The 25,788-nt window shown below is 41.6% G+C and overlaps 1 protein-coding gene across 1 annotated transcript in view; it reads right to left on the bottom strand.

Annotated features, from left to right (window-relative positions):
• Positions 1 to 25,788, bottom strand: part of RBL1 (RB transcriptional corepressor like 1) — an 85,360-nt gene that overhangs the window by 7,779 nt on the left and 51,793 nt on the right. Inside the window, exons 17-19 of the mRNA XM_008149644.3 lie at positions 20,425 to 20,601; positions 18,929 to 19,000; positions 17,022 to 17,112 (exon numbers count right to left, since the gene is read on the bottom strand). Of these exons, the coding sequence (XP_008147866.1) occupies positions 17,022 to 17,112; positions 18,929 to 19,000; positions 20,425 to 20,601 (340 nt within the window). The remainder of the gene's footprint in view (positions 1 to 17,021; positions 17,113 to 18,928; positions 19,001 to 20,424; positions 20,602 to 25,788) is intronic.

Here is a 25,788-nt window from a genome sequence, read left to right on the forward strand (position 1 = left end):
AAGAAAGCAATTCTTTAAACATCTGTTTCAGAAAGAAATGCTTTTCGGCTCTTCTGTGAAGGAGGTAAAACTCAGAATTATAGCTAAAGCTAAAGTACTATTGGTACTAACTAAATAATCCCTAATAAAGCAAAGGTTTATCCCAGGAGGCTCTGAACATATCAGAATTTGTGGAATTACTGATGCAAACCAGACACTGGAAGAGTGGTCTCAGTTTTTCCTTTTTCACAGTACTCAGTCTGTGACATTTTGCTTTTACTATTCTTCATGCCCTGTCTCTGACTTCTCAGATTTCCAAGGGCTCCAATTCTTGCCTCATTCCTTTCAGTCAGGAACTCCTCCCTAGTACCACTAATTGTGTGAAATGTGAGACTGCAAATATTTAGGCTCCAGACCTTTTCCTGTCACGTGAGAGCAGTGACTTCCTAAGGATTTCTTCATTGTTCCAACTGCCAAAGGACTCTAAATTAGAATATTGCCAGACTATGCTGGTTAGTATTCTAGTCACACTGAATTTTTTTCTTCTTGGATTTATAGTATCTCTGGGCAGGAAGAGACCTGATTAGGCTAAATTCACTATCTATAGCCAACAGTTGAGAAATGAGGATATGTTTCTTATTTCAATCAGTATAAGTTAATTTTTCCTAACCCATCATAGAAAATATAGTCTTAAAGAAACCCAATTTCAAGATACATGATTTTCCTTGCCCAATAAACTATGATTTCATAATTTACCCTACTGCCCCCATGAATAAGAGGAATGTCTTTTTTGGATTATCATATAACATTGTCAAGCAATTAAAATGTGAAATGAGACAAGCCCTTAGGAGACTGAAGATAATAGCTGCAGAGTTCCAGAAAGACATGCTGAATTTTTTAGCATGGATCTTTGACTTTAGAAATTTTCGAAGACCTAAACTGAAATGGGAAAGGGGGCGGGGGGGGGGGGGGTCACGCCCTGGCCAGTTTGTGTTATTTAGATTAAGCTTAGTTGGTTAGCATGTCATTCTGATATACCAAGGTTGAGGGTTTGATCCCCGGTCAGGGCACATACAAGAATCAATCAAAGAATCCTATCTAATAAAATAGTAATATGCAAATTAACCATCACCCTGCTATACCCACAAGCCACACCCACCAGCCAATCAGGAGTGAATATGCAAATAAACCCAACCAAGATGGCTACGGCCACAGAGAGCAGGAGGGAGGCTTGGGTTTCCCCGGCAATGGAGGAAGCCATGCTTTCCGCCTGCCCTTGCCGGCCCAGGCCTCCACTTAAGGCTACAAAGTTTCAATGATAGAAGATACATAAACCCAAATAGAAATGGTGGAAGCCACAGAGCTGGAAAGAGCAGGAGGCTAGGGTTGCCCCTGGTAATGGAGGAAGCCAAGCTTTCCGCACACCCTGGCCAGCCCAGGCCTCTGCTCAAGGCTACAAGTTTCAATTATAGAAGATACATAAGTCCCAACAGAAATGGCTGCTGACACGGAGTGAGCAGGAGGCTTGGCTCCGCTCCAGGCTACAAAGTTTCAATTGTAGAAGATAAATAAACCTCAGATACCAGGGCCTCTGCTTGGGTGGCCAGGGGGTGTGGCCGGCCTGCAAACCACCACAGGCCCCTCACCCAGGACGCCCCATGCCCCAAGGAAATCCCCACCCTGACCCGGGACACCCTTCAGGGCAAACCAGCCAGCACTCACCCATGCACCAGGCCTCGATCCTATCTAATAAAACAGTAATATGCAGATTGACCATCACTCCAACACACAAGATGGCTGCCCCCATGTGGTCAAAGATCCTGACCCCATGTGGACACAAGATGGCCACCACAAGATGGTCAGCAGGGGAGGGCAGCTGGGAGGGTCCAGGCCTGCAAGGGAGGGCAGTTGGGGGCGATCAAGCCTGCAGGAGAGGGCAGTTAGGGGTGACCAAGCTGGCAGAGGAGGGAATTTTGGGGTGACCAGGCCTGCAGGGAAGGGCAGTTGGGAGGGACCCAGGCCTGCAGGGGAGAGCAGTTGGGGGGAACCAGGCCTACAGGGGAGGGCAGTTAGGGGCAAACAGGCTGGCAGGGGAGCAGTTAGGCATCAATCAGGCTGGCAGGGCAGTGGTTAGGGAGTGATCAGGCTGGCATGCAGAAGCGGTTAGGGGCAATCAGGAAGGCAGGCAGGCGAGCAGTTGAGAGCCAGCAGTCCTGGATTGTGAGAGGGATCCCAGATTGGAGAGGGTGAAGGCTGGGCTGAGGGACACCCCCCTGCCATGCACAAATTTCGTGCACCGGGCCTCTAGTGTATAAATAAGTGGAACAGCAACTTGATGTTTTTCTCTCTCGTCTTCTCCCCCACTCCAATCAATAAATTAAAAAGCTGGCTGGTGTGGCTCAGTGTTTTTTTTTTCATCATTGATGTTTTAAACTCTCCCTCTTCCTTCCACTATCTTAAATCAATAAAAAAAATTTTTAAGTAAAGAAAAGGAAAAAAGAAACCATGATGTATCTCCTTTTGCTTACTTATATAGTCTTGAACTTCACTGGTCCTGTATCCCAGATAGTTGCTGGCAGTTACTTTGATTCTCATAGAGCACATTGTTTCCCATATTTAATCTCTAATATTTATGTTTTTTTGTTTTGTTTTGAATGCTCACCTGAGGATATGTGCTATTACTGATTTTTCTTAGAGGAAGGGAGGGAGAGAGAAAGAAAGAGGAATATCCATGTGAGAGAGAAACACTGATTGGTTGCCTCCCGTATTAGCCCAGACTGGAGATTGAATCCACAACTTTTTGAAGCATCGGCCACACTCCAACCAACTGAGCCACCCGGCCAGGGTTGATGCCTGGCTTTGCAGGGGCAGAAAAACCACCAAATTTGTAACAAAATACAATGTGTTTTTTTTTTGACAGGTTTGCTGTCTAATATACTTCTCATTGTCTTGAAAAGGCTCAGGCCATGGCTGGGTAGCTCAGTTGGTTAGAGTGTCATCCGGATATGCCAAGGTTGTGGGTTCAATTCCTGGTCAGGGCACATATAAGAAACAACCAATGAATAAATAAATAAGTGGAACAACAAATAGATGTTTCTCTCTCCCTTCCTTTCTCTAAAACTAAATAAATTAATCAATTTTTAAAGAAAGAAAGGCTCAGGAATAATATATTTATGTAAAAAGTGTGGTTCAGAGTTAGGCACAGACCCATGAATCAAAAGGTCACTGGTCCAGTCCAAGGCACATGCCCATTTGTGGGCTCCATCCCCAGTAGGGGGCATGCAGGAGACAGCCAATCCAATCAACGTTTCTTTCTTTCTATCCCTTTCCCTTCCTCTCTCCCTAAAATTAAAAAATTAAAAAAAAAAATGTATCCTTAAATGGGATTATATTATAGGTCATTATTATTAAAGGATTTTAAAATAAGATCTTAAATGTTCAGATCCTAGTAGATACCATAATGATAAATATTTATGTAATTAAAAAAAAAAAACAACCTCTTTGAGGGAGGGAAGGCAGACTGCAAGATAGTGTGTGAGTGAGAAAACAAAGGGAGAGTGTGTGGTCGCACGGGGAGTGTTTACTGGTGAGTTGAGGGACAGCTATACTCCAGGAGACTGGGGGATTGTTGGACGGGGCTTCCCTGACCGGGCAGCCCCCACTGCTGCTAAGTTCCCCCTCCGGAGCGATTAGCTCGGACGCGGAGACTGTGCCATCTTGATAGGGAAAGTGGATGTTATCAGAAATCTGAAAAGCCCAGGGAATCTACAACTACGGCACCCACTGAACAGCTGTGAACCCGAGAACACCAGTCCCAAGTGGTGCAAGCAAGCAGATTCAGAGGAGCTCTACACTCCCTCACGGAAAGGTCAGATTTCGCCTGGGATAAGGTGAGGTCTGTGGTCCCGGCAGGAGAGAGAAATGTGCACGGTGGGAGCTGGAGAACCTGGGGAAGTCTGCACCTAGAAAAATCCGTGGCTGTTGGGGCTGGTGTAATCCGTGAATGTGGAAGGGGGTCCACAGAGCTGCTAACAGAAGGGAACTCTAAAAAGCAACCCATTTTGATCTGGGCGCAAAGGGACAGCCAAAACATTTTAAAAGTGTGCCAGCTGCTTAGACCCAAGGGGAAAAAGACTGCATAGATTTGTGCACAGCCTGGGAGTTCGCACACTTACTCTGGCTCTTTCCCTTTTTTTCCCCCCTCCTTAAATCCTTGCTTCTGATTACTAACCCAATAACAGAGGATCACCCAATTGGGAAAACTCTAAGAGACTGCAGGGGAAAGTTGTTTTTCTGGAAACCTGGGGATCAGAACGGGGAATACCAACAGAGAACCAGCTCTGGGGCAACCCAGCCCCCAAAATCGGTATTAAGTGCCACAGGGAAAACAAAATCTAAACACTAGCTAGAGAGGACCTATAGACCCGGAGGTCAATCCAGAAAAACTGCCACCCAGGGGTTGAATCACAAATTGACTCTTGTATAAACACAAATAAAGGAATATAAGATGTACTGCCTGCTTAAAAATGAGGACTGGCTTACAACACTGAGGAGCAGTGGAATGCAGGGAACTTCAATACTGTCCTGACTAGGAAACAGGCGTGCCAAACAGAACAGTAGAGGAAGTGAATGATCTTCACTACTGCACACTTTTTAAATTTTTTCTTCATCTTTTACTTAAGAAACTAATTTTTTTTCTTTTATCCTCACTTGATTTTACCTTTTTAATTACCTTTTTATTTTTATTTTAAAAAAGTGTCATTTTATTTTACTTTGGGATTAGTGTTCAACATTCTATTTTCATCTTTCCTTTATCATCATTTTACTCTATCTCAACTTTATCTTTATGCCATCACTATCTTTCTCACTTTTCCCCTTTTGTTGTCCTGTTTCTCTGACCCTATTCCTGCTTTAGATTTTCCCTATTCCTTCTATTTACACCCTGTTAAAATTTCACCCTACTTATATATCTAATTTCCAATCCCCTGCTCCAAGTCCATACACACCTCTCTTCTCTTTCTTCACTATTCAAAAAATTTTTTTCCCTCTCTGTCCTTTTGTTGTTGTTTGCTTGATTGTTGATTATATCGATTTTTTATGCTTGCTTGTAAGACTGTTTTGCTTTTTCTTTTTGGTTTGTTTTTTGCTTCTGTTTTCCCTCACCTCGCTTGATATTAGTTGTTGTTTGTAGTTTGCATTCATCTCCAGGTACTTGTTTCTGGCATTTGTTGGGATTAGTGGCTGTTCTATAGGAGTTTTCTCCCCATATATATAGTTTATTCCCCTCTTCTTTCTTATTCTCTTTATTTTCTCTCTTACTTTTTTTTCTTTTCCCAATTTCATTTTTGTACTCTTTTTTTTTTCTTCCCTTCTTCTTTCTCTCCAACCCTCTAATTCGCCTTTCTCTGGTGGTCATCTTTATTTGGGGTTATTAATATTGTGAATACATTTGTGTTCAGTGCTTTGTGCGTTGTACATTGTTGTATTGTATTTTATGCCTTTAAATCAACACAGGAGAGAGAGAACTACATAACCAGACACCCGGAGAAGAGAGATCACGGGGAGACAAACAGCCGCATGTGAAAGAAGCAGGCATCACCAGAAAAGGAAGTAAACGATATGGAGGCAAGCAACCTGTCAGAGAAAGAATTCAGATAAATGGTCATAAGGTGGATGAAAAGAATGGAAGACAAATTTGACAATATGTGTAAGAACCAAGAAGAAATGAAAAATGACATCGCGGCTATAAAGAACTCAATAGAAAGCATCAGAGTAGACTAGAAGAAGCAGAGGACCGCATCAGTGAGCTATAAGACAAGGTAAGAAAAAATACCCAAGTAGAGCAGCTTCTAGAAAACAAATTAAAAAGCAGGAGGAGAGCCTAAGGCAGTGGTCGGCAAACTCATTAGTCAACCGAGCCAAATATCAACAGTACAATGATTGAAATTTCTTTTGAGAGCCAAATTTTTTAAACTTAAACTTCTTCTAACGCCATTTCCTCAAAATAGACTCGCCCAGGCCGTGGTATTTTGTGGAAGAGCCACACTCAAGGGGCCAAAGAGCAGCATGTGGCTAGTGAGCCGCAGTTTGCCGACCATGGGCCTAAGCGAACTTTGGAACAACATGAAACAAAACAACATCCACATAATGAGAGTGCCCGAAGGAGAGGAAACTGAGCAAGGAATAGAAAACCTGTTTGAAGAAATAATGACAGAAAACTTCCCTGATATAGGGAAGAAAAACCCCACACAAATCCAAGAAGCTCACAGAGTCCCAAGCAAAATGAACCCCAAAAGACTGACACCAAGGCACATTATAATTAAACTGGCAAACACCAAAGACAGTAAGAATCTTAAAAGCGGCCAGAGAGAGACAGAAAGTTATCTACAAAGGATCCCCCACCAGACTAGTGACTGATTTCTCAACAGAAACACAACAGGCCAGAAGGGAATGGAATGAAATATACAAAGTCATGCAAAGGAAGGGTCTGAATCCAAGAATATTGTACCCAGTAAGGCTATCAATCAAAATTGAAGGTGAAATCAGGAGCTTCACAGACAAAAAAGGACTAAGGGAGTTTATTACCACCAAACCAGCAATGCAAGAAATGCAAAAGCATCTGCTGTAAAAAAAAAAAGAAAAAGAAAAAGAAAAGAAAAAAAAAAGAAATAGGAAGCGAAGAAGGAACACAGGGGTAAAGAATAAAAATGGCGACAAAGGGAGAAACCAAGATGGCGGCATAGTTAAACACCTAAACAGCAGCCTCACACATCAATTTCAAAAATAGAACTAAAAGACAAAACGGACATCATCCAGAACCACAGGAAAGCTGGCTGACTGGAAATCCTACAACTAGAAGAACAGAGAAAACCACAAGGAAAATCAGAGGGGCTGTAAAAGCCTGAGGTACGGAGACACGGGCGCGCGTGTGCGGAGAGGACGGAGCCGGAGAGGACGAGGCGGCTGAGTGCCTGGCTGGCGTTCTCTAGCGGGAAGGAGATAAAAGCTCCAGACTGCGCTGAATCCATTCCGGGTGAGACCCTGGGGACCCAGGGTCATACTGGGGGAATCTGGGCTGTAAGGCGGAAACTCAGGGGAGCGGCGAAAGGCAGAGCTCTGGAGGCGCGCAAGTGAATGCGTGCAGAGGACGGACTGTTGACTGTGCCACTGAATTGCCCTGGCAGGAAGGAGACAAAAGTTCCGGACTGCGCTGAACCCCAATTCCGACTGCAATGAGCCCCAATTCCGGGCGAAAATCTGGGAATCCAGATTCATTGGGGGAGAGACTAGACTGTTTGGCAGCGGGAAAAACTCCAGGGCGCCTATCTCTCAGAGGTGCTTGCAGCGAGTACCGAGGGATACTGAGACCCAGGAACCTCATAGGGCGGGGCTGATGGGAAGCCAAGGCTGTAGGCTCCACCCTGAAACGCCGCCCCATCCAAGCTGAGCACAGAGGCTTTTCCAATTTTGCAAGTCTAGTCAAATAAGGCTGTCTCCCGGCATAGACACAGCTGATCCTCACAGCCAATTGGCCTGGAGGTCAACTCTTCCCACTGATACCAACAACAATCAAGACTTAACTACAACAAGGCAGTACACACAGTCCCCAATGGGGTGCACCAAGAGTGTCCACCTCAGGTAACTGGGGAGGCCGAGCCACTGGCCCATATAGGATAACTAGCACACAAAGCTACCCTACCAACTCAGGGAAGCAGCAAAAATGCGGAGACAAAGAAATAGATCACAAACCAAAGAAATTGAGGAAAACAAACGCCTGGAGATAGAGTTCAAAACCACGGTTATAAGGTTTTTCAATAATTTCCTAGAAAAGGCCGATAAATTTAGTGAGAGCCTCAAGGATATGAGAGAGACCCTCGAGGATATTGAAAAGGACCAACTAGAAATTAAACATACACTGACTGAAATAAAAAATATTATACAGACACCCAACAGCAAACTAGAGGAACGCAAGAATCAAGTCAAAGATTTGAAATACAAAGAAGCAAAAGCCACTCAACTGGAATAGCTAAAAGAAAAAAGAATCCGCCGAAACCGGTTTGGCTCAGTGGATAGAGCGTCGGTCTGCGGACTGAAAGGTCCCAGGTTCGATTCTGGTCAAGGGCATGTACATTGGTTGCGGGCACATCCCCGGTGGGGGGTATGCAGGAGGCAGCTGGTCGATGTATCTCTCTCATCTATGTTTCTAGCTCTCTATCCCTCTCCCTTTCTCTCTGTGAAAAATCAATAAAATATATTAAAAAAAAAAAAAAGGAATTAAAAAAAAAGAAAAAGAAAAAAGAATCCAAAAATTTGAAGATAGTGTAAGATGCCTCTGGGACAACTTCAAGTGTACCAACATCAGAATTATGGGGGTGCCAGAAGAAGAGAGAGAGCAAGATACTAAAAACCTATTTGAAGAAATAATGACTGAAAACTTCCCCCACCTGGTGAAAGAAATAGACTTACAAGTCCAGGAAGCACACAGAACCCCAAACAAAAGGAATCCAAAGAGGACCACACCAAGACACATCAAAATTAAAATGTCAAGAGCAAAAGACAAAGAGAGAATATTAAAAGCAGCAAGAGAAAAACAGTTGGTACTCTACCCAGCCAATCTGACATTCAGAATTGAAGGTCAGCTAAAGAGCTTCACAGATAAGGAAAAGCTAAAGGAGTTCATCAACACTAAACGAGTATTATATGAAATGCTGAAAGGTATTCTCTAAGAAAAAGGAGAAGAAAAAGGTAAAGATAAAAGTTATGAACAACAAATACATATCTATCAACAAGTGAATCTAAAAATCAAGTGAATTAAAAATCTGATGTACAGAATAAACTGGTGAATATAATAGAATCAGGGGCATAGAAAGGGAGGGACTGACAACTCTCAGGGGTAAAGGGGTGTGGGGGGTGCGGGAAGAGACTGGACAAAAATCGTACACCTATGGATAAGGACAGTGGCAGGGGAGGTAAGGGAATAGGGTGGGATGGGAACCAGGTGGAGGGGAGCTATCGGGGGGAAAAAAGAGGAACAACTGTAATAATCTGAACAATAAAGATTTATTAAATTAAAAAATAAACAATAAAAAAATGGCGACAAACAAGTACGAGTAATATGCAAATTAACCACCACTCTGCGACACTAACAAACCACGCCCACCAGCCAATCAGGAGCAAGTATGCAAATTAACCCAACCAAGGTGGCTATGAACAGGAGACTTGGGTTGCCCCCGGCGATGGAGGAATTCAAGCTTTCCGCACACCCTCGCCAGCCCAGGCCTCCACTCAAGGCTACAAAGTTTCAATTATAGAAGATAAATAAATCCCAGATACCAGGGCCTCCACTTGAGTTGTTGGGGGGGGGGGCGTGGCCAGCCTTAAAACCACCACAGGCCCCTTGCCCAGGCTGCCCCACACCAAAAGGAAACTTCCACCCTGATCTGGGACACCTTTCAGGGCAAACCAGCTGGTCCCGACCCGTGCACCAGGCCTCTATCCTATCTAATAAAAGAGTAATATGCAAATTGACCATAACTCCAACACACAAGATGGTTACCCCCATGTGGTCAAAGATGGCTGCCCTTATGGGGACACAAGATGGCCGCCATAAGATGGCCAGCAGGGGAGGGTAATTGGGAGGGACCAGGCCTGCAAGGGAGGGCAGTTGGGGGCAATCAAGCCTGCTGGGCAGGGCAGTTAGGGGTGATCAGGCCGGCAAAGGAGGGAAGTTGGGGGTGACTGGGCCTACAGGAAAGGGCAGTTGGGGAGGACCCAGGCCTGTAGAGGAGAGCAGTTGGGGGGGAACAGGCCTGCAGTGGAGGGCAGTTAGGGGTGAGCAGGCCTTCAGAGGAGGGCGTTAGGGGTGACCAGGCCTGCAGGGGAGGGCAGTTAGGGGCACACAGGCTGGCAGGGGAGTGGTTAGGGCATGATCAGGCTGGCAGGCAGAAGCAGTTAGGGGCAATCAGGAAGGCTGGTAGGCGAACAGTTGGAAGCCAGCAGTCCTGGACTGTGAGAGAGATGTCCGACTGCAGTCGGATATCTCTCGAGGGGTTCCAGATTGGATAGGGTGCAGGCTGGGCTGAGGGACACACCCCCCCATGAACGAATTTCGTGCACCGGGCCTCTAGTCAATAATAACTTTAAATGTAAATGGATTAAATGCCTCAATCAAACGACATAGGGTAACGGATTGGATAAGAAAACATCACCGATATATCTGCAGTCTACAAGAAACCCACCTCAGAAAAAAAGACACACACAGACTGAGGGTGAAGGGATGGAAAAAGGTTTTTCAGGCAAATAGAAATGAAAAAAAAGCTGGGGTAGCAATACTTATATCTAACAAATTAGATCTCAAAGTGAAGGACATAACAAGAGATAAGGAAGGCCACTTCATAATACTAAAGGGAGAAATCCAACAAGAAGAAATAACTCTGGTAAACATATACACACCCAATACAGGAGCACCCAAATACATAAAAAACTCCTGGAGGATATCAAGGGAGATATTGACAGCAATACAATCATAGTAGGAGACTTTAATACCCCACTATCACCATTGGACAAATCTTCTAAACAAAAAGCAGCAAAGAAACATCAATCCTAAATGACTCAAGAGACCAGATGGAATTAATTGACATCTTCATAACATTTCACCCCAAAGCCACAGAATATACATTCTTCTCAAGTGCACATGGGTCACTTTCAAAGATAGACCATATATTGGGTCACAGGCAAAGTCTCTTCAAATTTAAGAAGATAGAATTCATATCAAGCATCTTCTCAGATCACAGTGGCATAAAACTGGAAATCAACTAAAATAAAAACACTCCAAAAAATCAAACACATGGAGACTAAATAGCATGCTATTAAACAATGACTGGGTTACCAGAGAGATTAGAGAAGAAATAAAAAACATCATGGCAGCCGAAACCGGGTTGGCTCAGTAGATAGAGTGTAGGCCTGCGAACTGTAAGATCCCAGGTTCGATTCTGGTCAAGGGCATGTACCTTGGTTGCGGGCACATCCCCAGTAGGGGGTGTGCAGGGGGCAGCTGATTGATGTTTCTCTCTCATTGATGTTTCTGACTCTCTATCCCTCTCTCTTCCTCTCTGTAAAAAATCAATAAAATATATTAAAAAATAAAAAAAAACAACACACACACAAAAAAACATCATGGCAACAAACGACAATGAAAACACAACAATCGAAAATCTACAGGACACAGCCAAAGCAGTCTTGAGAGGGAAGTTCATAGCATTACAAGCCTGGTGCAAAAAACAAGAAACAATGGTAATAAATTACCTAACCCTACAACTCAAAGAGTTAGAAAAGAGAACAACAAGAAAAGCCCAGTGTAAGCAGAAGGAAGGAAATAATAAAGATCAGAGCGGAGATAACATAGAGACCAAAAAAAAAAAAAACAATAGAAAAGATCAACAAAACCAAGAGCTGGTTCTTTGAAAGGATAAACAAGATTGATGAACCTCTAGCCAGGCTCACCAAGAAGCAAAGAGAGAGGACCCAAATAAACAAAATCAGAAATGAAAGAGGTGAAATAACAACAGACCCCACCGAAATATAAAGGATTGATAAAAAATACTATGAACAACTCTATTCCAACAAACTGGACAACCTGGAAGAAATGGACATATTCCTAGAAAAATACAACCTTCCAAAACTCAATCAGGAAGAATCTAAACATCTCAATAGGCCAATAACTATGGAAGAAATTGAAGCAGTCATCAAGAACCTTCTAGCAAACAAAAACCCAGGGCCAGACGGCTTCACAGGGGAGTTTTACCAAACATTCAAGGAAGAACTAAAACCTATCCTCCTCAGACTATTCTAAAAAATTCAAGAGGAAGGAACACTTCCAAGCTATTCTATGAAGCCAGCATCACCCTAATACCAAAACCAGATAAAGACAACACAATGAAATAGAATTACAGGCCAATATCCCTCATGAACATAGATACCAAAATCCTCAACAAAATTCTAGCAAATTGGATCCAGCAGTACATCAGAAAGATCATACACCATGAACAAGTAGGATTTATCCCAGGAATGCAAGGATGGTACAATATCTGCAAATCAATAAACGTGATACATCACATAAACAAATTAAGAGATAAAAATCACATAGTCATATCAATTGACAGAAAAAGCATTTGACAAAGTCCAACACTCTTCCTTGATAAAAACTCTCAGCAAGATGGGAATACAAGGATCATACCTCAACATAATAAAAGCCATATATGATAAACCCTCAGCCAACATCATACTCAATGGGCAAAAACTAAAACCATTTCCCCTAAGAACAGGAACAAGAGAGGGATGCCCACTCTCACCACTTCTGTTCGACATAGTATTGGAAGTGTTAGCCATTGCAATTAGACAAGAAGAAGAAATAAAAGGCATCCAAACTGGAAAAGAAGAAGTAAAGCTATCCTTATTTGTTGATGACATGATATTGTACATAAAAAACCTGAAAGAGCCGAAACCGGTTTGGCTCAGTGGATAGAGCATCGGCCTGTGGACTCAAGGGTCCCAGGTTCGATTCCGGTCAAGGGCATGTACCTTGGTTGCGGGCACATCCCCAGTGGGGGGTGTGCAGGAGGCAGCTGATCGATGTTTCTAACTCTCTATCTCTTTCCCTTCCTCCCTGTAAAAAATTAATAAAATATATATTTAAAAAAAAAAAAAAAAAAAAAAAACCCAAAAGACTCCATCAAAAAACTATTAGACTTAATAAATGAATTCGGCCCTGACCGGTCTGGCTCAGTGGATAGAGCGTCGGCCTATGGACTCAAGGGTCCCAGGTTTGATTCCGGTCAAGGGCATGCACCTTGGTGGCGGGCACATCCCCAGTAGGGGGTGTGCAAGAGGCAGCTGATTGATGTTTCTCTCTCATCAATGTTTCTAACTCTCTCTCCCTATCCTTTCCTCTCTGTAAAAAAATCAATAAAATATATTTAAAAAAATGAATCCGGCAATGTAGCAGGATACAAAATTAATGCCAAGAAATCTATGGCATTTCTATACACCAATAGTGAACTTACAGAAGAGAGACTAAAAAAGCAATCCCATTTACCATCGCACCAAAAAAATTAAGGTACCTAGGAATAAACTTAACTAGGGGGTAAAAGATCTATATGCAGAAAACTACAGGACACTGATAAAAGAGATAGAGGAAGACGTAAACAGATGGCAGAACATACCATGTTCATGGATTGCTAGAATCAACATCATTAAAATGTCCATACTACCCAAAGCAATCTACAGATTCAATGCACTCCCCATTAAAATACCAACGGCGTATTTCACAGACCAAGAAAGAAGTCTCCAAAAATTCATCTGGAATAAAAAAAGACCCCCAATAGCCACAGCAATCCTGAGAAAGAAGAAAAAAGTAGGTGGGATCTCAATTCCAGATTTCAAGCTGTATTACAAAGCCACTGTTCTCAAAACTGCCTGGTACTGGCATAAGAACAGACATATAGACCAATGGAATAGAATAGAGAACCCAGAAATTGATCCAAATCACTATGCTCAATTAATATTTAAAAAAGGAGGCATGAACATACAATGGAGTCAAGACAGTCTCTTCAATAAATGGTGTTGGGAAGATTGGACAGATACAAGCAAAAAAACTGAAACTAGACCACCAACTTACACCATACACAAAAATAAACTCAAAATGGATAAAGGACTTAAACATAAGACGGGAAACCATAAAAATACTAGAGGAATTCACAGGCAGAGAAATCTCAGACATATGCCGAAGCAATTTCTTCAATGATACCGCTCCTAGGGCAATGGAAAATAAACAAATGGGACTACATCAAAATAAAAAGCTTTTGCACAGCAAAAGAAACCATCAACAAAACAACAAGAAAGCCCACTGTATGGGAGAACATATTGCAAATGTTATCACTGATAAAGATTTAATCTCCAACATTTACAAGGAACTTATAAAACTTAATAAAAGGAAGATAAATGATCCAATAAAAAAGTGGGCAACGGATCTAAATAGAATCTTTTCAAAAGAAGACAGAAGGAAGGCCAAGAGACATATGAAAACATGCTCAAAGTCACTAATTTTCCGAGAGATGCAAATCAAAACAACAATGCGGTACCATCTCACACCTGTCAGAATGGCAATCATCAACAAATCAACAAACGACAAGTGCTGGCGAGGATGCGGAGAAAAAGGAACCCACATGCACTGCTGGTGGGAATGCAGACTGGTGCAGCCACTGTGGAGAACAGTATGGACTTTCCTCAAAAAACTAAAAATGGAACTCCCATTTGACCCAGTAATCCCACTTCTAGGAATATATCCCAAGAAACTAGAAACACCAATCAGAAAGGATATATGCACCCCTATGTTCATAGCAGCACTATTCACCATAGCTAAGATTTGGAAACAGCCTAAATGCCCATCAGCAGATGAGTGGATTAGAAAACTATGGGACATCTACACAATGGAATACTACGCTGCTATAAAAAAGAAGGAATTCTTACCATTTGCAGCAGCATGGATGGATCTGGAGAGCATTATGTTAAGTGAAATAAGCTAGGCAATGAAAGAAAAATACTACATGATCTCACTCATTTATGGAAAATAAAGAACATTATAACCTGATGAACAAAAAGATAGATACAGAGGCAGTCAACACCGAACAGACTTGTCAAATTACAGCGGAAAGGCTGTGGAGTGTTGGGGAGGGGGGAAAGAGATCAACCAAAGGACTTGTATGCATGCATATAAGCACAACCAATGGACACAAGACACTGGGGGTTGGGGGGTGGGTTGAGGGCATGTGACAGAGGGTAGGGGAGGCTGGGGGAAGGTCAATGGGGAGAAAAAAAAGGAGATATATATACTACTACTGTATGTAATACTTTAAACAATAAAAAAAGAAAAAGTCTTTGACCCAGATGATTACTCTTAAGAATTTATCCTAGGCATGTGTAACAAGATCAAACTACAGTGATTTCCTCACAAAGCTGTATAAAATTGGAAACAGTCTAAATGCCCCACATTGTAAAAGTAAATAAATCACAATACATATAATAGGTTTACAGATGTTTGTATAGAAAATAATATAACCCTATCTAATAAGAGTAATATGCAAATTGATCATCACTCCAACACACAAGAGGCTGCCCAAATGTGGTCAAAGATGGCTGCCCCCATGTGGACACAAGATGGCCGCCACAAGATGGCAAGCAGGGGAGGGCATTTGGGAGGGACCAGGCCTGCAAGGGAAGGCAGTTGTGGGCGATCAGGCTAGCAGGGGAGGGCAGTTGGGAGGGAACAGGCCTGCAAGGGAGGGCAGTTGTGGGTGATCAAACCTGCAGGGGAAGGCAGTTAGGGGTGACCAGGCCAGCAGAGGAGGGAAGTTGGGGGTGATCGGGCCTGCAGGGAAGGGCAGTTTGGGGGGACCCAGGCCTGCAGGGGAGAGCAGTTGTGGGGACCAGGCATGCAGGGGAGGGCAGTTAGGGGTGACCAGGCCTGCACGGGAGGGTAGTTAGGGGCAAACAGGCTGGCAGGGGAGCAGTTAGGCATCAATCAGGCTGGCAGGGGAGTGGTTAGGGGGTCATCATGCTGGCCGGCAGAAGCGGTTAGAGGCAATCAGGAAGGCAGGCAGGCGAGCAGTTGGGAGCCAGCAGTCTTGGATTGTGAGAGGATGTCCAACTACCTGTTTAGGTCCGGGCATGATTGGGCCTAAACTGGCAGTCAGACATCCCTCGAGGGATCCCAGATTGGAGAGGGTGCAGGGTGGGCTGAGGGACACACACCCCCGTGCAAGAATTTCATGCACCAGGCCTCTAGTAATTAATAAATAATAAAAGAATAAAGTATGTTTTTTATACTCAAAACTGTAAACCTACTTTTGTCCCACCCGGAATATACACATTAAGAAAATGGAAAAAGGAGACCAGGAAAAGGAGATGGGGAGAGGAGGCTTTTTCATAATTTATCAACATATGAATATAGAATATGATTTTCCTTTCTTTGAAAAAAATTACTAGTGCCTCAAATCTTAGCATGCTGGTAGCAACAAGGTAGCAGCCATGCCAGAGGTGGCAAAATATCTGTATAATTTTTAATAAAAAGGATATTTCCTTAATTGTCTCCTCAGGCAGATCACTGACAGCTATCTTACTTTCCCTGTTATTCCGATTTATAGCCGTCCTTCCTTATCCACAGGGGAATGTTCTAAGACCCCCTGTGGATGCCTGACACAGTAGAGGGTACCAAACCCTACATATACTCTTTTGACCTATACATACATACCTTATAAATTAGGGACAGTAAAATATGAACAATAACTAATAATAAAATAGAAAAATTATACCTAAATAGTATAATAAAAATGTGAATGTGGTCTCTTACTCTTTAAATTTCACTGGATTTAAACATAATCAGAGATTTAAATCTCATATCTGAAAATTTCCATTATCTGATTATAACTGAAATAAAGAAAAGCAAAGCCATGGATAAGGTAGGACTATTGTATTTTAAAAATTTAAGTGCCTTTGCCTAGCTGGTTTGGTTCAGTGTATAAAGTATTGGCCTGCAGACTGAAGGGTCCTGGGTTTGATTCTGGTCAAGGGCACATGCCTGGGTTGCAGGCTTGATCCCCTGTAGGGGGTGTGCAGGAGGCAGTCGATCGATGATTCTCTCTCATCATTGATGTTTCCATCTCTCTCTCCCTTCCTTTCTGAAATCAATAAAAATATATTAAATAAATAAATAAAAATTTAAGTGCCTTTAATTAATATATATGGACTAGAAAACTTCTTATAAAACACAATGAATACAGGACAAATGAGTGGTTTCAATACACAACCTCTTAGGAGGAGACACCTGACTCATACTTATCACAAATTTATTTATATATCTTCCCAAAATACATATGCATTATCTATCCCACCTATATAATTGAATCCATGCTGTCTGGCATTCGCTATATTATGTACAATGTAATCAAAGATATATTATATATAGAATGTTAAATTAGGCAACTTACCACAATCCGTCATTTCAAAATCACCATTTACTTTTTTATTATAAGCCACAATTTCTCTTGGAATACTTTTCAACAGTACACTTCTATAGACCTATAGGTCAGAGGGGAAGAAAAGGTCTGCTAAGTCACAAAAAGGCACAGGTTAAGTCAAACCAAAATAAGAACAACAAAATATCAAGCCAATTAAAAAGTATTTGTCTGTATGGGTGATCATCAAGAGCAAGATGTTATTAGTCTGATAAATGCAAGTTATGACAAACATCTTAGAAGAGGGAATACTGAACCAGATTTTGAGCCTACATCTAAAATATGCCCTTGTAAGAGTTTACAATGTAAATAGAAGAGTTAGGTACATAAATAGCAACTAAACACTGATGAGCAGGTTTTGCCAAATAAAAGTAACTTCTAAGATCTGAACTTGTTCCTCCTCCTTTTTAACTCCTTACCTGAGAACCAATTGGCTCTCATTGTGGCTTGTTTTCCTGCTCCCATCCCATTCCCATCTCCTTTCAGATGGACACATGAAAATTTGTTCCATTCCTGCCCCAAAACTCTTTCCTACCTCCAAGATAGCTGATAGGCATGATCCATTTCCCCTTCGTGCCATGGGGACTAGTATTTAGAAGACATTTAGGGAACTCTGGCCTGGCTCATTTTGACACACAGTAAGTTTATCTTAATGATTTTTAAAGACAATTTGGACCTCTTTTGGCTCTGTTCCTGAGGGATTTTTCGCAAGAAGCCCAGAAATGCTTAGCCTGTTATAGTATATAACAAACACTTGTACTTGGCTCTTCTAATATCTTTAAAACACTCATCCTTTTGAAGACTTAAGAAATGAAACTACTGGTGGAGCTTTCCTAGAAGGGGGTGTCACTACTAGTACTCCCGCCTGAGATATCTGAGCCACCACCTTTCTTTCTCAGATGGCAGATCATGGGGGCCAGAGAAGAGGCCATTAGGCTCCCTTAGAGCAGAGCAACCAAGCTGTTGAATGGCTTTAAGGTAAACCAACCCTGTGTTCTCAGCTACAATAACAACAATAATAAGGATCTAACAGTCATTAATGCTCACTATGTGCCAGGCCACTACACTAACATTTTGTATTTCCACTAGAGGCCTGGTGCATGAAATTTGTGCACGGGGAGGAGAGGGAGTCCCCAACCTGGCCTGTGCCCTCTCACAGTGTGGGAGCCTCATGATCGATCACCCCAAAGAGGTATGCCCCGGCCATCCACCTGGGGCTCCTCGATGCATTGCCCCAAAGAGGTAGGCCAGAGTCTCGGGACCTGCCCCTCTGCCATGCACACAGCGTCAAGCCCCCACGCACCCTCACACACCCGCTGTACACGCAGCCTCCTGGTGATCGCTCGTTACAGCGTGAGGGCGTCATGGCTGGGGGCGTCACAACACATAGGCTTTATTAATAGGATGACTGAAAAGCTGTACAGGATTCTCACCCATCGCTATTATAACATTATCAGAGATGCTTAATATCTATTCAAAGATACAAACATTAAGATTTTTAGCAGATGGCAAAAGAAGCTGAATTTAAATAAATCCTCAAATTTCACTGAATTTAAACATCATCAGAGATTCAAATCTCATACAATTAAAGTATATATATATTTTTTTCACTAAATATTCTAGTGAAAAATGTCCCCACTTAACAGATTAACAAATGGAATAAGAGATCATGTGAGAAGTATATACAAATATATGCATGAGTCAGGAACAGTCAGTTTCCCAGCTTCTATAAAACTGTCTCTTGAATTTAATGATATTCATTAAACCGAAAAACCTAAAATACAGTAAAACTGGAAAAGAAGCTTACCTTTTATATGACTTCTCATCAGAAAAATAGTACAAGTCTATCTTTGGACAAGAAGAAAAATAATGTAACTTACATGACTATTAGCTTGGGGCTGGTTCCTATAACTTTTCATTATTTCTTGAAAAGTTCTTTCTTCTTTTGTTACCTAAGGAAAAGAAAAACTGCATTTATCAACTGTTCCTAAAAGAAAAATGGCCCTGAAAAAAACACTTCAATTATACACTGGGACTGAGAGCAGTCTTGCAGAAAGCCATTAACCCCAGGCCAGTCCATGACTAAAAACCACTACCATATATGATTTTTACTACCTTTAAAGTTCAGGCTTTGTGGCCTGTGGGGACTCAGCTAATAGTTTCATTAATCAAAAGCACCAAGACTGCTATGGTATAACTTTACTGAAAATAGCCTTTCTTTGTAAAAAGAATGATATAAGAAAACTCAGATCTGTTGAATCCCTTACACTCTCCAGTTTTATTAGTTTTTAAGTATTTAAAAGTAAATTAACTCCATACTAAATGATAGAAAGTGTCTTGTGGTGATTCACAATAAAAATGAATGGTTATCATAGGATTAGGCTTTTAATATGTCAGGACAGACTATAGTTTCTAATGCTTACACTGAAAAGACACAGTGGTGGCTAAAAGGAAGAAAAGGGATTAGTGATCCATAAAGGAATACCTTCTAGTCTATTTGTTATCAATAAAGTTCACTTAAATTGCTCTTTTCCTCTGCTTTACTGTGCATTAGCACTTAACCTGTTCTCCATAATGTTGAGCTAGAAATGGCAAAGCCTGAACTCTGCTAGTTCTCTGAAAAACACAAATTATTTGTTAATAACATTTATTAATACCTATTTTGTGAGGCATTGTGAAACAGGTGCCACTAAGGAATTTAAAAACATGTCCTCTGCCTCAAAAAGCTTAAAAATGAGGTCTTAACTATGTATGTCTCTTCAGATGGCCAGCGTGGCCAATATGGTCAAGACCAAAGTTATAGATGATTGTTTCAGATACATCAGAAATTTAAAAAACAAGATATGTGATTTCATAACCTAAAACATGATGTATCAACTAGAGTAAAATGTTCTTCAGAGGTGGCATAGTAAGTCACTAGAAAGGAATGTTATAGAAGCTATTTTACACTAAATTATGAATCAGGAGATCCTAGGTTGCTATTTATTATGTAAATTTGCTTAGTTCTGGGTCTCAGTTATTTATCTACAATGTAAAGATCATGTTACCTTAAAGTAGCAGATTAAAGGTATTACAGGGGTGGGCGTGAAAATGGTGTTGCCACATTAACAATGGGGAGAGCTATTTTACTACAAATAGTCTCTAAGACCTTTCCCAACTTCTTTACAGCCAATGTATACTTATGAAGTGGGAAGGCTGATTATTATAAAACTAAATGGAGAATCCAGAGAATAGATATAGTAACTGGAATTTACTACTTAATCAATGATGATGGCCACTGTTAGCTTATAGTACTTAAGGTAAACCAAGAATCAAGTTCAATAGAGTTTCACATCATGCAACTAGGGCCAAGAACTTCCCCCAATGTATACATTACCTTTGCCATGATGTAAAAGGCACAAAGGAGGAGCTGATCCAAATGTCTGTCTTTCATTAGGTCAGGGCAGTGAACTAAAGTAAATTCAAAACACGTCCATATCTTCCTTCGTAACTCATTTGAAACATCCAGTTTTAAACATAAATCACGTAAGCGTACACTTGCCAAATGATAGACCTAAGATGGAAGGTAGCACATTGATACAAAAAAACAAGTAAAAATAATTTCTTAAATTTATGCCTTACCATGAACATAGGCTTTCATGTCAAGATTAATAAGTACCTAGGCAGTTGATACCTTAAATTATATAAAATTTCTGTTCTATAGTACTAGTTCACTGCTATGGCAGAAGGAGATGAAAACAAAATCCTCTTTAAGAAACTACCTTTAAAATTATTATTATTATCATAAGATGGCAACCACCCTACTTTATTTTTTATTTAAACAATTTTTCAAATTTTTTATTGATTTTTAAAGAGAGGAAGGGAGAGGGAAGTAGGAAGAAGGGGGAGAGAGATGGAGAGGGAGAGGGAAAGGGAAGGGTGGAGGGGAGGGGGGAGAAGGAGGGGGAGAGAGAGGGGGGGAGAGAGAGAGAGAGAGAGAGAGAGAGAGAGAGGGAGAGAAAAACATTGATGTGAGAACGAAACATCTACCAGCTGCCTCCTACATGCCCCCACCAGGGATTAAGCCCATAACCCGGGTATGTGCCCTGAGCAGCAACTGAACTGGCAACCTTTTGGTGCACTGGGCAATGCCCTACCAACTGAGCCTCATCAACCAGGGCACCCTGACAACTATTTTTGAAAAGATGTCTTCTACTGCTTTATGCTGCCATCTATAAAGTAAGAAACACTACAATGCAGAATTTACCTGCATTACAAGCATTATGAATACATAATTTTTCAAGTGTTCAGTAGTCTCTGGTTTTTTTTGTTTGTTTTTTGGTTCAGGTAGAAAACATAAAATGTCAGAAAGTAAAGAACTAAAATCAATGTTTGACTTAAAAAATTAGTCAGAAAGCAAAACCATTTAAAGAATTTCCCATATAATCTACATTGTTTTTATGAACACATGAAAGGAATGTTAAATGAGAAAACTTTTTCCTTTTTGTTATTTTTAAGTATGTCAGAGTAAATTCAGTGCAATGCTCTGAACCATACACACACACACACACACACACACACACACACACACACACACAGTCATTATATGAATTGACACTAATGCAAATGACCAGAAGATCTTGCAAGATTCTAAAATGGTTTCTAATCTTACAAGCATTATGTTTTATTGTTTTAAGAATTGGTAACCCTGCTGTGTTATGCCTAAACCAGACTATTTCATTTGAACCAAGTTTTTAAATTTAAATGTTCATGAAAAAGAGTAAGGCATCACTTACCCACAATAAACTCCCATCTAAAACAACATAACACATTGGAATTTGAGTAAATTCCAGAGGATGATCAACTGCTTATCCTATATAATAAAGAGGTAATATGCAAATTGACCATCACTCCAACACACAAGATGATCACCCCCATGTGGACACAAGATGGCCATCACAAGATGGCCAGCAGGGGAGGGCAGATGAGAGGAACCAGGCCTGCAAGGGAGGGCAGTTGGGGGCGATCAGGCCTGCAGGGGAGGCAGTTAGGGGTGACCAGGCCAGCAGAGGAGGGCAGTTGGAGGCGACCAGGCCTGCAGGGAAGGACAGTTGTGGTGACCCAGACCTGCAGAGGAGGGCAGTTGAGGGGGACCAGGCCTGCAGGGGAGGGCAGTTAGGGGGGACCAGGTTGGCAGGGGAGGGCAGCTGGGGGGCGCGGGGACCAGGCCTGCAGGGGAGGGCAGTTGGGGGCGATCAGGCCTGCAGGGAAGGGCACTTGGGAGGGACAAGGCCTGCAGGGGAGGGAAGTTGGGGGGGGACCAGGCCAGCAGGGGAGGGCAGTTGAGGGCGATCAGGCCAGCAGGGGAGGGCAGTTAGGGGTGACCAATCCAGCAGGAGAGGGCAGATAGGGGCAATCGGGTCTGCAGGGGAGGGCAGTTAGGGGAGACCAGTTAGGGGAGACCAGGCTGGCAAGGGTGGGCAGTTAGGGGTGACCAGGCTGGCAGGGGAGGGCATTTGGGGGCCACCAGGCCTGCAGGGGAGGGCAGTTAGGGGTGACCAGGCCGGCAGGGGAGGGCAGTTAGGTGTCAATCAGGCTGGCAGGGGAGTGGTTAGCGGGTGATCAGGCTGGCAGGCAGAAGCGGTTAGGGGCAATCAGGCAGGCAGGCAGGCAGGCAAGTGGTTGGGAGCCAGCAGTCCTGGATTGTGAGAGGGATGTCCTTTGAGGGGTCCCAGACTGGAGAGGGTGCAGGCTGGGCTGAGGGACACACATACCCCCTATGCACGAATTTTGTGCACCGGGCCTCTAGTGTTATATAAAAAGTTACATAAGACACAAGCTGACAGAAAACATTAAGTTATATCAGAAAAGTAAATCAAACCATATGAATATGAGTCCAAACACAACTCACCAAGATCATAATGTTCTCTTTAAGAGGTCAAATATATGTTGCTGTTGTGTTTTTTTTTAATCCTCACCCAAGGATATTTTTCCACTGATTTTTAGGGAGAGTGAAAGACAGAGGAAAAGGCAGAGAGAAATATCAGTGAGAGAGAAACACATCGATTGGTTGCCTCCTGCATGTGCCCTGACCAGGGCCCAGGCTGGGGAGGAGCCTGCAACCAAGGTATGTGCCCTTTTCTAGAATCACACCCAGGACCCTTTGGTCTGCAGGTCGACACTCTATCCACTAAGCCAAACTGGCTAGGGCTCAATTATGTTTTTTAAAAAGACTAAAGGGCTCTAGCCGACTTGGCTCAGTGGATAGAGCGTCAGCCTGCCGACTCAAGGGTCCCAGGTTCGATTCCAGCCAAGGGCATATGCCTGGGTTGCGGGCTCAATCCCCAGTGGGGGTCGTGCAGGAGGCAGCCAATCAATGATTCTCTCTCATCATTGATGTTTTTATCTCTCTCTTCTTCTCCCTTCCTCTCTGAAACCAATAAAGAAATATATTAAAAAAAAAAAAAAGACTAAAGGTATATTACCTGATACCAATGTTACACAAAGACACTATAAGAAAAGAAAACTACAGACCAATATCTCTTTGAATGGTAACATGAAAATCCTTAACAAAATACTGGCAAACTGAATATAACAGTACACACTAAAAGGATCTTACACTATAACCATGTAGGATTTATTCCTGGAATATAAGGATAGTTTAAAACATGAAAATCAGTGTAGTATACTATATTACTAGAATGAAGAAAAACAGAAAAAGCATTTGACAACATTTAACACCCTTGTGTTATAAAAACACTCAACAAACAAGGAATAGAACATAATAAATGCCATATAGGTATGAAATGCAATATATGAAAAGTCTACAGCTAATATACTCAAAGTGAAACAATGAAAGCTTTTCCTCTAAAAAAAAGACAAGGATACCCTATTTCAGCACTTCCATTCAACAAGTATGGAAGTTCTAGTCAGAGCAATTAGGCAAGAAAAAGTCCATTAAAAATTATTAGGAAGCCGAGACCGGTTTGGCTCAGTGGATAGAGCGTCAGCCTGCGGACTGAAAGGTCCCAGGTTCGATTCCGGTCAAGGGCATGTACCTTGGTTGCGGGCACATCCCCAGTAGGGTTTGTGCAAGAGGCAGCTGATCGATGTTTCTAACTCTCTATCCCTCTCTCTTCCTCTCTGTAAAAAAATCAATAAAATGTATAAAAAAAAAAAAAAAAAAAAAAAAAAAAAAAATTATTAGGAAAAAAAAAAAAAATTAAGCCCTAGCTGGTTTGGTTCAGTGGATAGAGCATTAGTCTGTGGACTAAAGGGTCCCGTATTCAATTCCAGTCAAGGCACATGCCCGGGCTATGGGCTAGAACTCCAGTAGGGGGCATGCAGGAAGCAGCCGATCAATGATTCTCTTTCATCATTGATGTTTCTATCTCTCTCTCCCTCTCCCTTCCTCCCTGAAATCAATAAAAATATATTAAAAATAAATAAATAAATCAGCAAAATTGCATAATACAAAATCAATACACAAAAATCACTTTTATTCCTACATCACTAGCAATGAACAACCCAAAAAATGGAATTAAGAAAATGATTCCATTTATAATAGCATGAAAAAGAATAAAATAAACTTAACCAAGTAGGCAAAAGACTTATACACTGAAAACTACAAAACATTACTAAAAGATATAAAAGAAACATAAATAAATGGAAAAACATCCCATATTCATGGATGGAAGACTTAACATTGTTAAGATGTTAATACTACGCAAAGCAATCTACAGATTCAATGCAACCCCTATGAAAACCCCAATGATATTTTTTGCAATAATTGAAAAATCTATCCTAAAATTCATGGAATCTCAAGTTACTGAAAAGCCAAATAATCTTGAAAAAAAAAAAAGGAAAAAGGAAGAACAAAGTTGGAGGGCTCACATTTCCTGATTTCAAAACTTCCCTGATTTCAAATAATCTTGAAAAAGAAAAACAAAGTTGAAGCTCTTACATTTCCTGATTTCAAAACTTTCCTGATTTTTAATAAACTTGAAAAAGAAAAACAGAGTTGGAGGTCTCACATTTCCTGATTTAATAAATTACTATGAAGTTACAGTAATTAAATGTATGGTACTGGCATAAAACAGACATAAAGAGGTCAATAAACAGAATAGCCCCGAAATATATTTGAATGAGCACTGACAAGGGTGCAAGATCATTCAATGGGGGAAAGAACAGTCTTTTCAACAAATGGTGTTGAGAAAACTGGATATCCACATGCAAAAGAATGAAAAGGAATCCTTACCATACACCATATACAAAATTAAAATGGATCAAATACCTAAATATAATTGCTAAAACTATAAAATTGCTAGAAAAAAACAGGGGTAAAACTTTATGACTTAGAAATGGGCAATAATTTCTTGAATATGACACCAAAAACACAAGACAACAAACAGATAAACTGGACTTCATCAAAATAAAAAACTTTTGTGCATCAAAGTACCTGGCCAACATAGTGAAAAGGCAACCTACAGAATGGGAAAACATATTTGCAAACCATCAATGGGTGATTATTATTCAAAATATATAAAGAACTTCTATAAGTCAACAACAAAAACCTCAAATGAAAAATGGGCAAAGAGCCTTAGCCAGTTTGGCTCAGTGGATAGAGTGTTGGGACTGAAGGGTCCTGGGTTTGATTAGGGTCAAGGGCATGTTACCTGGGTTGCAGGCTTGATCCTTGGCCCTGGTCGGGTGTATATGCAGGATGCAACCAATCGATGTGTCTCTCTCATATCAATATTTT

The sequence above is a fragment of the Eptesicus fuscus genome, chromosome 12 (assembly GCF_027574615.1).
Source record: "Eptesicus fuscus isolate TK198812 chromosome 12, DD_ASM_mEF_20220401, whole genome shotgun sequence".
NCBI classification, from domain to species: Eukaryota; Metazoa; Chordata; class Mammalia; order Chiroptera; family Vespertilionidae; genus Eptesicus; species Eptesicus fuscus.